Consider the following 14,014-nt stretch of genomic DNA (forward strand, 5'->3'; position numbering starts at 1 on the left):
GTGTGTCTATGAAGAAGAGGAAGGGGAGGGGTGCGGCGGGGAAATCCACCTCTGGGTCTTTCCCAAATGAAATGAGTGGGAAGGGGCTGAATCAACTGTATTAACATGGCTAAAGTCAATCACATCTTGATGTTCTTCCATTTAACGCACATTTCGTTCATAATATCATAAACACAGGCCTATCATTCTTTCAGCTTTTTCTGAATTGTGTGAAATGGCCGAATAAAAAAAGGAAAAACAAAACGATTTTGTGCCCCCCCCCCCCCCCCCCCCAATCAAGGTCAAATTGTTTAGTCCTGACTAAAGGACACTTATTGAGTCAAGAGCCAAACAGAAGAGATGAACATAAAAAGGCTAAAACCACCAGGTGCCTGATTCAGGAAAAAAGAAAAGAAAAAAGAAGAGAAAGATAAAGGTATGTACGATCTCGTGATGCATGTTTTCAATTTTTTGAACCAGTTAACTGGGATTTTAACGGTTAAATTCGGTCAACTAATTGCTAACAGAGCTAATAGGGCTGAAATATTGAAACGAATATTCAAATGGTTCAAAAAAAGTCCTTGAATCATTTTTTACTGATTCAAACTAGGATTTGTTAAATGCTCGCTGCAGCCTGTAGCCTGCCTGAACAACAACAAACACATGTTGATCATGTTCACATAATAATAAATAAAACAACTCTACAAGCAGAAGAAAACTTCCCAGTCACCACTAACTATCCTGTTTATTTATTGCAGATGGCTGCACGGATTATTTTTTACATGATTTGTTCTGTAAAAGTTGGCATTTTTGGTAGTCTACAGTTTTTTTATGTCAGTTTAAATTACAATTTCAGAGGCAATTCTAAAATATTATGGATCATGATAAAGATCTATTGGAGATCTACCCCAACTTTTGGACTGCTCTGCCAGTCACTGTGGCTCAAGCTGAGAGGAGCTTTTCAAAACTTGATCAAGTCATACCTGAGGTCACCTATGTTTCAGGGGCGGCTCACTAACCTGGCTCTGATTAGTATCAATCACTCAGTAGGGGAGCAGATTTCATGTGATGACATTATTGATGACGTTGCATCAAGTTTAGGTTTTAATTTTAGTTTGTGTTTTCTGTTCTAAGTGCAATGCTGTAGTGGTTATCTTTAGTTTGTTATGTGTGAAATATTTTTGCTATTTAGAATATTTATTATATATTATGTGCATATATTCTTAATATTTAGTTATTGTTTGTTTTTGTATATTTGATTCTATATATTTTGATACAGTATATAATGTATAGTGCTTTACATTCTGTCAACTTCATAGTAATTAATGTAAATATGTGCAACTTAGAAAAATGAATGTTCAATAGTCGTTCTACCACACCATATCACTATCATACACCAGGAGTGAGTTTATGTTAAAACATAAACAGAGCAGAATCATAAAAAATCATAATAACAAGAGGAGACGGACGGCGTGCCTGACATGCTGGCGCCATCTTGATAGGAAACGTGACCTCTAATAAAACATGCCTGTTTGTAGAAAACATGCGTGTGTGCATGCAGGTGGGGTGGCGGTGGGGGTTGGTGAGGTGGTAGGTGGCGGGGGGGGGGGGGGGGGGGGCTCAAAGGGGGCCTCGCCCGGGGAGTAATTCCATGTAGAACCGCCACTGTTGACACAAGTGAGTTTAAATGGCCGCTGAAGGTAACCACCCTCACCTGTGATCTGCTTGCTTGCATCAGTGTGTGATTACAAAAGGTGTGTGAGTTTTTGAGCTCCTGAAAAACCCCGTGTCTTCCATCCAGAGCTGCGCTGATGTTTCTGAGTTACGGGAAGATCTAAATAACTTTCACAGGATCTGCAAGAAAAGGAAATTGAACTCTAAAAGCCAGGAAAAGAATCATAAAAGATACTGATAGCGCCAATCTGCGGTGTTAGAACGCTGATAGAGAAGCGGATGATTAGGAGTTCTGTGGAAACCAAAACACACATTTCTGCAACAACATGCAGAAACATTAGTGATGCCAATAAAACCCCTCAAATAACTTTGGCTGACATTCAGATCTCCCTCAAAGAATATAACGTGGCTGTTCCTAGAAGCCCAAAAAGGATGTAATTGAAGAAAAATGGGCTACAAGGCCGAGTTACCATAAGAAATGCCACAAAGCATTTGGCTTCTAAAATGCCCAACAGCTCAGAGACAGGCCTCGACATTTCTGGAGGGAACATTTTGGTCCCAACCATAAAAATTATGTTTGGGGAGGAGTCAACACGGCTTATGATGAAAAGTTCACCATTCCTACTATGAAACACGGAGGTGGTTGACTGATGTTTTGGGGATGTGTGAGTTACCCTCATGTAAACCCCTCTTATCTCTATTAAGGTGGCGCGACTCAGGGTTGCGAATGACCACAGTCACCAATTCTTGTCATGTGTCTTGCCCATCTATGTCTGATCTCTGAATTGTGTGTACTGAAACTAATTTCCCTCTGGGATTAATAAAGTATCTTTGATTGATTGATTGATTACCAAGGCTCTGGATCATGGCAAAAAAAATCTGAATACTGAAGGAGAATTTGTGCTCATCAGCCTGAAAGCTGTGCATGGTCACACAAAACACAAGAGCAGGTGGACCTGCCGCTGGCTCCAGCAGAATATGAAGGTTCTGGAGTGTCCACCTCTGTCTCCTGACCTCAGTTTCCTTGGACCACTGTGGGGTGTGCTCATGACAGATGCACCATTAATTTAGAAGAACTGGAGGCTTTCATAGCTTTTATACACAGAACATTCACCACAGTTACCACAAAAGACTCCAAGCTGTCATTAATGGCAAAGTGGAAACACGTCATTCTTCTATTTTGGGTTCTTCTGGCATGTGTAGACACCTCATCAGGGTCATTTAGGCATTTTATTGTGTTATGATGATTTGAAATGAGTTCACACTTCATAACATCACTGAATAAAAAAGGTTTTTGTGTTTTCAATCATAGATTTTGAGAAATGCCCCCCCCCACCAAAAAAAAATCACCACCATCTTACGGCACACCTCCTCCGTCACCGGGAACATTCACCGGTCTGATTGAAGTTATTGGCTTACCTCTGAATGTAAACCTTTAGCATTAACCTCTGAGACTTTTTCCTTTAGCTGTGTCCAAAACTACCTTGACTGATGTGCGCAGCGCACGTGGCTGAGAGGAAGCTAGAGACAGACGGGGTCCGGACGACTTTTATCTGTAATATTTATTCACCGACAGAGTTCAGCGGCCTAGAAACCAGAAGAAAAGTTAAATTACGTGGAGACACTTGAGCCACCTGACTGACAACAATATTAGAGTGGTACATGACATCACTGTGCATTACTCAGCTAAATGTGTGTGAATGTGTCAGAAGACAAAACACAGCTGCCAAAGCAGCGCAGCATCCATCCTGGCTTGTTGTCAAAGGAGGCCCATAGGGGGCGCCACCCTCTCAGAGGTGAAAGATATGAGGCTTTTTTTAAGCTAGCCAACTGTACAAAACATCTGCACCAAGGTACGAGTCTAAACCTCCCGGCCAAGCGGGGTTTAGCTGTTTCATCTTGTACCGAACTGTCACAGAGCTGTCCGTCATTTAGCACGCTGGCGTCGGTCACGGAGGTCGGCGCTCCCTTCCAGAGACAGACACCTTAACTACAGGAAAGCTGTTCTGCCTCACAAAAAGCCCAGCTGCACTTTGTAACACTATGTTTTACCCTTACAAAGACCACCTCGTTCCCTGATATTTCACACCTACGTTCCCAGAATGCACTGCTGTGTGCCGTTCTGTCAACATCAACGTAACGCAAGACTTGGACCGCAATGAAGAAGTGAGGAAATGAACAAATGATTTTCTGTCCTGTGAAGGTTTAAACACGACTGACGAATCAACACATACAATGAACCCAGTTCGTTCCCATAGCAACAACCAGAGTCGGTGCTATCTAAGCAGGTAAACTGCTGAGCAGGTGTATTTTTTAAAGCAGAAGTTGATGTGATCATGTGACGCTGAGAACAGACTGCTATAAATATTTCCTGTTATCCAACACATTCTCACACCTGACGCGCGGTGACCAAGCATTTGTTTCTGACGTGCTGGGAGCATCGACATATATACTGGACAATTCGTTTCCATAGACTCCAATAACATGTTTTTGAGGCTAAATGGGAGGTGGCCACCACCGCCATTTTGACCGTGTCACAGGTTCCGTCAAGCGTAGACAATTCCACAAAAGGGAAGAGAGGTGGAGCTGAGGGTGGGGCTGTAAGGCTGGGATCGACTGATGACACCCGGTCGAACTAGCTACAAGCTAACCTGAAGCTAACCCAAAGCTAACGCGGAGGTGGGAGCTAAGCTAACGGAGGTAGCAACCTAGCTACAACCGGAGGAAACTGTGCACAACACCAGAGCTTCTGAGTCAGAGATACGCCGGGCTGACCGCTGGGTAAAACCGGGTGGAACACAGAGGTCTCCGAGAGCTCCACAAGCCGGCAGCCGCACAGCAGACCAGCGCCGCTGCGATGAGATGCGCAGAGCTGCCGCTGGGGAGAACCGGGTGGAAAGGTTTCCATCCCAGAGCTCCACAAGCCGTTAGCCTGCGCAGCACACAGAAGCCACAATCAGACAGAGATGCGCCGAGCTGCGGGGAGGGGAGAACCGGGTGGAACACAGAGGTCCCCCGAGAGCTCCACAAGCCGATAGTCGGAACCCAGCTCCACCAACATGTTATATTTCAACCCATTTTCTAAAGTGCAGCATTATGTTAAATGCACTGGGTTTTACCCTATTACATTTAAATTTCATGGTTAAACAGTACATGTTAAAATCTAAGCTCAGCTCGGCAGTGACCTAAAATACATAAATATAATTTTACTTACTGAAAAAAAATGAAGTGGAGACTCCTTGGACGCTCTATTAGTGCAATTAATGCCACAGCAAGTCATTTTGCCCAACAATTGCACAAAAAATATCCAAAACAGAAAACACAAACACAGAGACTCAAAATCCCGGAACAGTTTCCAAGCCAGACCGAGGTTCTACTGAGGCCCATGGACGTAATTTTGGGGGGGGGGGGGACAGGGGGGACATGTCCCCCCCACTTTTTCCAAAGTCAAGTTTTGACCCCTGCACTTTTTACCATCCAAAAACAATATTACGCTATGTTAAATTGACACTGGTTGAGCTCTAGGACCAAGGAAAACAACTGTTTGTGTTGAAGCCTGTTTCTCTTTAGAACATACTGTAAAGATACCCCCCCCCCTCCCCCCGTGTCCCCCCCACTTCTAAAGTGAAAATTACGTCCATGCTGAGGCCTTTCCACGGAGCTAGCTCTGTGGTCACGTGGGTCTGATGCTCATTAATTATACAGAATTTTAGACTTTTAATACACTTAAACAGAAGAGTGAGAAAAAAATTCACCCCCCTCAGAGTTGTCATGAGTGTAAACTAGATCATTTAAACCAAAAACATGTTCTGGTACCAGGCTGTAAACATGTTTATTTCTGCTGTGAAATTGGTATTTTTAACATGGGAGTCAATGAGGATTTGCTCACTTCTGACACCAGCCCCTAGTGGATGAAGGTGGAACTGCAATTGTTGGTACTTCTGGGTTGGCCTCAATTTTTTAGCCGCATTGTGGGGGCTTGGTCGGGAGGCAACGCGCCGTGCCAGAGCGTCACCTTCCAACGCTCGTTGTAAAACGGAGATTTAACCAAATTGTGACCTTTACCCTCTTGTATTTTAACCTTCCCCTCACCCCCACCCTAACCTTAACCCACTGGAGTGTGCAAAGCTTTGTTTCTTGTTGTATCGTCCGTCTCAAACACGGTTAACGAGAAGTTTAGAAGGAGAAACTGGGCTAAGGCAGTGTTGCCAACTGTTTTTGACTGAAAGTAGCTGAAGTTCCCCCCAAAAGTGGCTAGATGTTGCCAGGTGACGTCACGTGCTAATTTACATATTGATGACGTTGTCACGCCACATTGGCGTTCATTTTCCCCATAGCATCTAAAAGATATACTAAAAGGGAGGAAAATAACAAAAACTGTTATGTGTTAAAGTTATTAATTAGTATGATTAAAATGGCCCAAATTGCTTTGATATGTACAATAAATTCCAAAAGTATCAATAAAGTGACATTAAGACAGATATGGTGTGGTGATCCAAACAGTTCTTTTGTAGGATATAACTCAGACCTCCTGCTCTCCTCATTCTCAGACATTTTCCTAAAAAGCTGTTTTTTTACACCTCGTAGTTTCTCTACTTCTCTGTTGTGTATTCTCTCCATCGCGATAATAACGGCGCACCGAGCAAAAGGGAGCGGGTGTCTCATAGTATAACCATCCCTGTGTCACTGAAGGAAATTCAGATGAGCCACAGAGCTGCGTGTGTAAGCGGGACGGTAGTTGAAACTCCCGATGACTTTATTTGTCAAATGCAGGAAAAACCAAAGTGTCTGACGGCTGCAGAACCAGAGATCGCAGGTTGACGCCCGCGCCGTCTCTAGTAGAAGCGTGAGCCTGCAGCAGCAGCAGAGGTATGTCGGTGGTCTGCAACTCTGCAACTGTACCTTTGCCTTCGGCGAATCGGCCCAGCTGAAAACGGTTTATGATTGGTCAGTCCTCGTGCACATGTGCAGATTATCGTTCTCTTTCCTTACTCCCGGAAGATCGGTTCAGAGTGCAAATGGTTTCTTTGTTGCTAATCTGTAGGGAATATCTACAAGGAAGTTCTACAGAAAGTAGCAACGGGTCCTGAGAAATGTCGCCAGGTTTGTCGCTAGGCGCTTTTTGGAAAAAGTCATTGAGGGGATCAAAAAGTCGTTAGGAACAGCGACAAAGTTGCTGCGTTGGCAACACTGGGCTGAGGTTAGGATGGGGTTGAGAGGATGGTTAAAGGGACTTTACGGACTTTTGAATTTTTATGCTCGCGATTGCCCCCTCAGGCCAAAAACGTAACGGCAGCTTCAATAGTAGGCTTGTGCACGAGGCGCGCATGCTGTACGTGCACACTCCTTACCGAAAATAACAGCTGAGACAGTCCCGCGTGTGTATGTGTGTGTGTGTGTGTGTGTGTGTGTGTGTGTGTGGCCCAGAGGACAGGAGAACACACAGCTAATTAATTAAATAATGTGGTTCTGTAGCTTTCTCTTCAGCACAGCCGACAAAGGTTTATGATGGGTCAGTCCTCCTGCATGCTCAGATCATTCCCTTCCCTTGCTTGAAAAATTGTTCCAAAATGAAAGTTGAACCCACATCTTTTTTATCTGTGAATTCAATGCCGTTCGGCGAGTCTCAAATAAAAATTTGGGCATCTTACTGTAAAAAATATACCATTAATGTAAAAAATAACTCTAAATAAACTATGTTCACACCCAGAATTGAACCCAGGTCTTCTGCACGAGAGTCAGACACCTTACTAGGTGAGCTAAAGCACCAGTAACATTTTTTGTACCTGTAACATTTATATCCTTGATGACAGCTGAAACAACGTTCAAAGAACGGTTTGGAGTGAAAATGGCTATTTTGTTGCTAATTAGCAGGAAATATCTAGAAGAAAGTTCTACAGAAAGTAGCTAAGGGTCCTCAGAAATGTAGCTAGCTTTGTCACTAGGCGTTAGGAACAGCGACAAAGTGGCACTGCCTCTCTCTCTGCTGCTAAAGCTACGGATAGCAAATGCTACGGGCGATGCCTGAGCGTGAACGCGCATGAAGCAGCCTGCTCGACCCGAGCATCTCTCTTTTTCTGTGATTTTACAGAAAAACAGGCAATCACAGTAAAAATGCCAGGGCTCATTCTACAGGACCAGGGCATTGCAGGAGAATGTATGAAGAAGACATTTATTATTTCTATACATGTTTTGGCTGTCAAACTTCCATAATGCCCCTTTAAAGAGCAAGAGGTTAGAGGTTAAATGTTGGTGAAATGTGCTCCCAACGCGTCAGAAACAGATGCTTGGTCTCTCTTTGTCAGTTTTAGCCGCTTCGGGTGTGAGAATGTGTTGTGTTATCAGGAGAATCCTTTCACAGAGGATGTGATTTTACCTCTTTCTCCACCCCCGTACCTATTTGATCCAAACCAGGTAAAGATTTTTAAAGATTTTTAGGAAACACTTCGAACACCGGTCACAGACTTGGCTCATAGCTGAGCTAACAAACACATTACTGCTGCAGATGCAGACAGGAAACGAAAACAAGCAACACAACCCGTCTCCATCCGTCTGCTAGGACGAGAGGAGCTTCAACTCTGGGACAGAAGAACTCTTGATGAGGACTTTCGGCTACGCTACTTTCCAGATATTTTACTTGAAAAGAAAAACAGAAAAGCCTGAAATGTAATTAAACCAGCAGATGAAGCAGACGCTCTCTCTGACTCATCAGTCAGATTCTGTCCTTTAAGAGGTGGTGCATAGGTCTGAAGCTGCTGCCACAGCACCACTAAACAGCCATCTCATCTCCCAAGCAGTCTGCCAGGCTCTCTGCATTCAGAACATTGAGGAGCCGTGCTGCGCCCTCCCCTCCGGCTGCTTCCCCCTGACCCCAGCTGTCACGGTCGTCGCTCTCATCTGTGTTCGATTCGTACTCCGATCCGATCCCAGACTCTCTGAAACGAAGCAGCTCCAGGGCTCCCAGGACCTGCTCCCCCGGCAGGGAGCTCTCATCACTGGGGGTCTCCCCCGTGTCCTGGCCTGGTGCTTGGCTGTCCGATCCAAGCGCGGAGAAACGAAAACACTCGAGCCGAACCCCACTGCTGCTGGAGCCCAGAGGAATGGGGTCGGCGCTTGGAGAGCACGGTCCCGGCAAAGCGGAAAACCAGGAGCCGTCGCTGATCTGAAGCTGGGACGGACCCGCGGATGAAGAAGGAGTGAGGGGAGCACAGGGAGCACTGGGGGGTCTGGCCCGGAAGGTTATCTCCAGCAGACTGTCCTGAGAGCCCACTGAGAAGGAGTAAAACAGAGCAGGGAAGGAGGTTTTCGTTATCACGTAAAAACAGAAACGTAAGTCTTAAAATGAGGTCCAAACAAAAGAAAAGTGGGGTGATGTTGACACTGACAGGATCTGATGAGTAATTACTGTGTGGCAGCATTTGGCTGCCGGCTGCAGCAGGGAGAGGAGAGACTCCAGGAAGCCTGTCGTGGGATAGTTAATTGCATGCCAGAGGTGGATGATAAAAGGGAGCCACAACAGGAAGAGGAGTCATGGAATGAGACATGATAGAAGAGAAAAATGTAGTTTAATATAAGAGAGGAAACAAAGAAACGGAGAAATCATTCAAAAAGGAAGCTCTGTGATGGATGAAGGGTTGGGTAGAGAAACAGTACAATGCTGTTTAGAACAGTAACCTTAAAGGTTGGTTTATGCTTGACGCGTCCGCGAGGTCTGCACGGCTCCTCGCGGCAAAATTGCGTCATTTTAACAACCACGCCCCTCCACCGCGCCTCCGCACGGCCCAAACTTTCCGCACCGCGCACCTAGGACATTTTCCAACCACGCGGATGGTTGGACGCGGAAAAAGATGGCGGACCAGCAAGAACTAGTATGGCAGAGGTTCGTAAATACAGACGTTTGTATGATTCAGCTCTCAGAGATCACCGTGATCAACATGTTGTTAATATTTCTTGGAGAGAAATAGCTCGCACTGTCGGAAAAGACGAGGACGCTGTTAAAAATGCTGGAATGCCGTGTTGTAAACAGTAATTTTTACTTCTACTATGGTGTAGTGTTGGATGCATGCCGTAGAGCTCCATGCTGCCCCCTACAGTTTGGTAGAATATTGGCTCACCGCAGAGACAAGCCGCATGAACCATAAACGCTGCGAGTTGTGAAGCGCGTTCCATCCGCGAGCCGCATCACCAAGCGGAAAGTAAATGTGTCAAGCATGAACCAAGCTTTAGCCGGGCGTAAACTGTGCGACTTTTTCACTCGTAGCGCTCAGCTTCAGCTCAAACTGTACGACTTCCTCGCGGGACATATCTCACGAGTCATGCTCACACTGTACGACCCAGTTCTCGGATGCGGCCTGACTGCTCACACTGTACGTCTGGTAGCAACACGTCGGACCTAAAAATATGCTAAAAATAGCAGTTTTTACACAACACGTCAGACTTTTTTGTCTTGCCTGTTGTCCTTCGGGAGTGCTGCAGGAGGACACACAGGGATTTATGGGGGTTGGATGAGGAAAACGAAATAAAGAAAGTAAATCTGTGTTTTGTGATAGTTTAATTTGACATGAACACGACAAACACGCTTTCTTGACAATCTTTGTGAGTAAAAAAACGTGTAGAAACAAAAACGAACAACGTGTGTTATTAGGGAAATAGCGGGGAGCGGCGTTGATGCAGGATTGCGCATGTGCCGTGAGCGGTTCTGATACTTTTTGGGTCGCAGCTGCTCGCAGCGCCGCTTCAACAGTGCGATACCCTCACGAGGGACGAGCGAAATATTAAACACTCCAGAAGTCCGTGCGAGCTCACGATTGCTGATCGGTAGCTGGTCACGTGGTGTTAATCGCCTCTCGTAACCCCCTGTACACGACCGCTCGGCGCTAAACTCGCCCCGATCTCGTGGATTCTCTCACGAGTGGAAAATCGGCTCAAAAAAGTGAAAAAGTCACACGGCGTACGCCCGGCTTAAAAGAGAGCTGAGAATTTAACCCTTGCTGTGTCCAAATAATCTACCCACTGTGCAAAGACCAGTTTAGACGTCCTACAGACGTGGTCTGGACCGCCTGACTCAACATCGACATGATCTGCACGTCCATGCAACGTTAACTGTTTGCAGGGTAACGTTTGTGTGTGAAGAGTTTACTTCATAGACATTATTTAATGACACAGACATCAATGTCTATGGTTTACTTCTTATAAACTCTTCTTCTTATGCCGTTCCTGCAGCTTTACTATGCTGCCTGTGGTGTCACCTGCTGCTTCAGAGGAGGACTGCAAGAGGTGTAGTGCGTTTCAGCGTACACAGACGTTTTCAGTCATTACCAAAAAGCAGACTAGGAGGAAGCTGATATTTTGTCCCTGCAGACTGTTCAAGTCAGAATGTTTGTCTAAAAATGAAGGTTTTATTTCAACCCTCTTTCCCTGAATCAGCTTTTCCGAACGGCTGAATAAACATCCTAAAATCACCTCCTCAGGTAAGATTACACAGGTCCAAACAGTTATAAAGGATTAATACAAATGCTGTGATCTCCACTGTAAAGTATAAAGTCCAGAGGGACCGGGTGCAATGGTATTTTTCACCTTTTCAACGATTATCTTCATTCTGATGTGAAGCCACAAAAAAATACTTGTTGGTTACTTATTTATCCCTAAAAATAAGGTTAAAAGACATCAGAGCCCCTTGAGTGTGCATGTTTTTACTCACTGGACGTTAATCGGCCTGAAGACTTGAGCTCCAGCTCCTGAATCTGTTTGACCAGGAGTGAAATGTGCTGCAGCAGGTCGGTGTTCTGCTGCAGCAGCCTCTGGACCCGGGCCTGGGCCTCCGTCCGTGCACACATCTCCACTGACAGCTGGTCCTGGAGCACATGGACCTGGAACACACATCTCAGTGAATCGTTAAACATCATTGAAGGGATTTAACCACAAATGCTTCCCAAGCCTGTGCTGGCACAAACTTTAATTGATTCAGCAAATTGTGCTGGCTGTGGGGTGAATTTCTGCCAAGAGGACGGAGGGAGGAGAAAGACAAACAAGGAGAACCTGTGCTGAAGCTGCCAGTGCATGCTGCTCCTCCTGCTGCAGTTGCTTCTGAAGCAGCTGGACCTGATGTTCTGCAGAGCAGGAGGCCTCTGCTGCGACCTGACCCAATGCACAGGCTCCCAGCATGGGAGAGCTCAGCAGAAGAGGGAGTTCATCAGACACCTACAGACACAACAATGATAAACTGAGCTCAGCTGCTTTGTTCGGTCCTTTTAAATGATTCCCTGTAACTGACAGTAATTCAACCTTTGAAAGGTATTAAAGGTGTTGAACACTTGTTTAATCAGGTGGGAATGAATGCCTTGTAGGTCGTACAAGGGGGAAGCCCCGTATATATGTCGATGGGTAGTCCTGGTGCACCATTTTAGGGAACCAGAAGCGAGCCAGAACACAGCTGAACTGCAGACAGCAGGATTTGTTGTCTTTTTTTCCTGAGATTTGGACATCTGGGCTCTGATTGGCTAACAGCAACACAACTCCACCACTGACTTCATTTGCTCAACAACATTGATGTTTTATCTCCACAAATAACACAGACCTGAAGAAGTTCTGCTGTGTGGTGGAGTTGCTGATGGTTAGCTTCCACTAGTTCTTTTTCGTGGACGCTGAACCAACAACAGCGTTCCCCACTGCGAGTCAAGATGGCTGAGTCCATTAGTGTTGAAGAGAATATTTAAGAGATGTTCCACCCAAAACTTTGTCTGTAGCTATACAATGGGGATGCAAAAGTTTGGGAAGTCTAGTTAATCTTCATGACTTTGATTTATAAGTTGTTGGTTGTTATGATAGAAAATTTCAGTTAAATACTTTATATCACATAGGAGACACACACAGTGATATCTGAGAAGTGAAACAAAGTTTGTAGGATTTACAGAAAGTGTGCGATAATTGTTTAAACAAAATTAGGCAGGTGCGCAAATTACAAAAAAGAAATTAACTTAATATTTAGTAGATCCTCCTTTGCAGAAACAACAGCCTCTAAACACTTCCTATAGTTTCTAATGAGAGTCTGGATTCGAATTGAAGGTATTTATTTTTGGACCATTCTTCTTTACAAAACATCTCTAGGTCATTCAGGTATTTTTTATTTTTTCCCCCTGTCCTGTCTGGCTGTGAAGCAAACAGAATTGATGTCTGAATGCTGGTGACAAGCTTTACAGATTAACTCTCAGGTGGAGCATCAACGCGTCTGCTTTTAATGTCACGCCTGATACTTAAAACTTTATTGTTGTTGTTTTTGAGTGCTTTGTAATTCCGACCAGAGAGGTGAAAGAGAAAGGAAAAGACAAAAGGTGGTGGTGTGTGTGTGTGTGTGTGTGTGTGTGTGTGGGGGGGGGGGTCCACAAAAATAAACAATAATGAACAAGTCTGCTTCCAGACCTGCAGAAAGAGAGAAGAAAAATAAAACAAAAGCTAAAAACAAACAAAAAAATGGGACACAAGATCAAGCTATCACTGCGTCAACTTGATGAAGAAATATTTAATCAATATTGTTTTACTGAACAATCACACGATAATAAATCACAGTGCATTTAGTGCCAACCACAGCCTTAAGACCTGTGTTGAACGTGCCCAAGTCCATACTTATGAGAGCACCTTGTGAGCACCTGTGTGTGTACACGCACTTGTTTATGTAAGGTTTCTCTATAGGAGCGTCCAATAGAGAGTGTGAGGGGCCACAGATCTGCCCCCTAAAGATGTGCAGGAGACGGAGGGAGCTCCAAGTCCCAGAGATCCAGGCGCTGCCCCAGAGCCCAGGGACCCCAGGAAGACTGTGACCAGAAAAGCCCCCGCCCCCCTCGAGAGGCGCAGAGGATCGCCCCGGGGGGCCGCAACCAGCAGCCGGCAGAGTCCCGGGAGACATCGCGGCAAGCCCACAGGCCCGCCCGCAGCCTCCCACCCCCAAGCCGGTCGAGCCTGGAACCCAGCGACCCGGGACCCAGGGGCACCCACAAACACAGTCACACAGGTCATTCAGGTTTGATGGCTTCTGTGCATTAACAGCTCTCTTTAACTCACACCACAGATTTTCAATAACATTCAGGTTTGGGACTGAGTAGGCCATTGCAGCGTGTTCTAGTTCCTCAGCATGAATGTAGTAGATTCTGTGCAGTGTTTAGGGTTGTTGCCTTGTTGTGTGACAGACTCAGCCTCCCAGCTTACCACCGCTCATCCTATCAACCCCTAGGGCTCCACTTCTCAGTATTCTTAATTCACATCACACCAAGCCTATAGAGAAGTGCCCTCCTCTGCTCCTCACTCAATCATCATTCTTTCTGAAACTTGCTACGAGTTTCCAGGCTCAACAGCCATTTTGAATCCT

General features: G+C 45.4%; 1 protein-coding gene across 2 annotated transcripts in view; it reads right to left on the minus strand.

The window, feature by feature from the left end:
• Window positions 1-5,267: 5,267 nt before the first annotated feature.
• LOC107384421 (carboxyl-terminal PDZ ligand of neuronal nitric oxide synthase protein) overlaps window positions 5,268-14,014 on the minus strand; it is a 38,801-nt gene continuing 30,054 nt past the window's right edge. For both annotated transcript variants that reach the window (XM_070541787.1, XM_015957699.3), the window contains exons 8-10: window positions 11,692-11,853; window positions 11,354-11,522; window positions 5,268-8,922 (exon numbers count right to left, since the gene is read on the minus strand). In XM_070541787.1, coding sequence (XP_070397888.1) covers window positions 8,423-8,922; window positions 11,354-11,522; window positions 11,692-11,853 — 831 coding nt within the window. In that variant the 3' untranslated portion in view covers window positions 5,268-8,422. The remainder of the gene's footprint in view (window positions 8,923-11,353; window positions 11,523-11,691; window positions 11,854-14,014) is intronic.

Source organism: Nothobranchius furzeri, chromosome 11, assembly GCF_043380555.1.
Source record: "Nothobranchius furzeri strain GRZ-AD chromosome 11, NfurGRZ-RIMD1, whole genome shotgun sequence".
Taxonomy (NCBI): domain Eukaryota; kingdom Metazoa; phylum Chordata; class Actinopteri; order Cyprinodontiformes; family Nothobranchiidae; genus Nothobranchius; species Nothobranchius furzeri.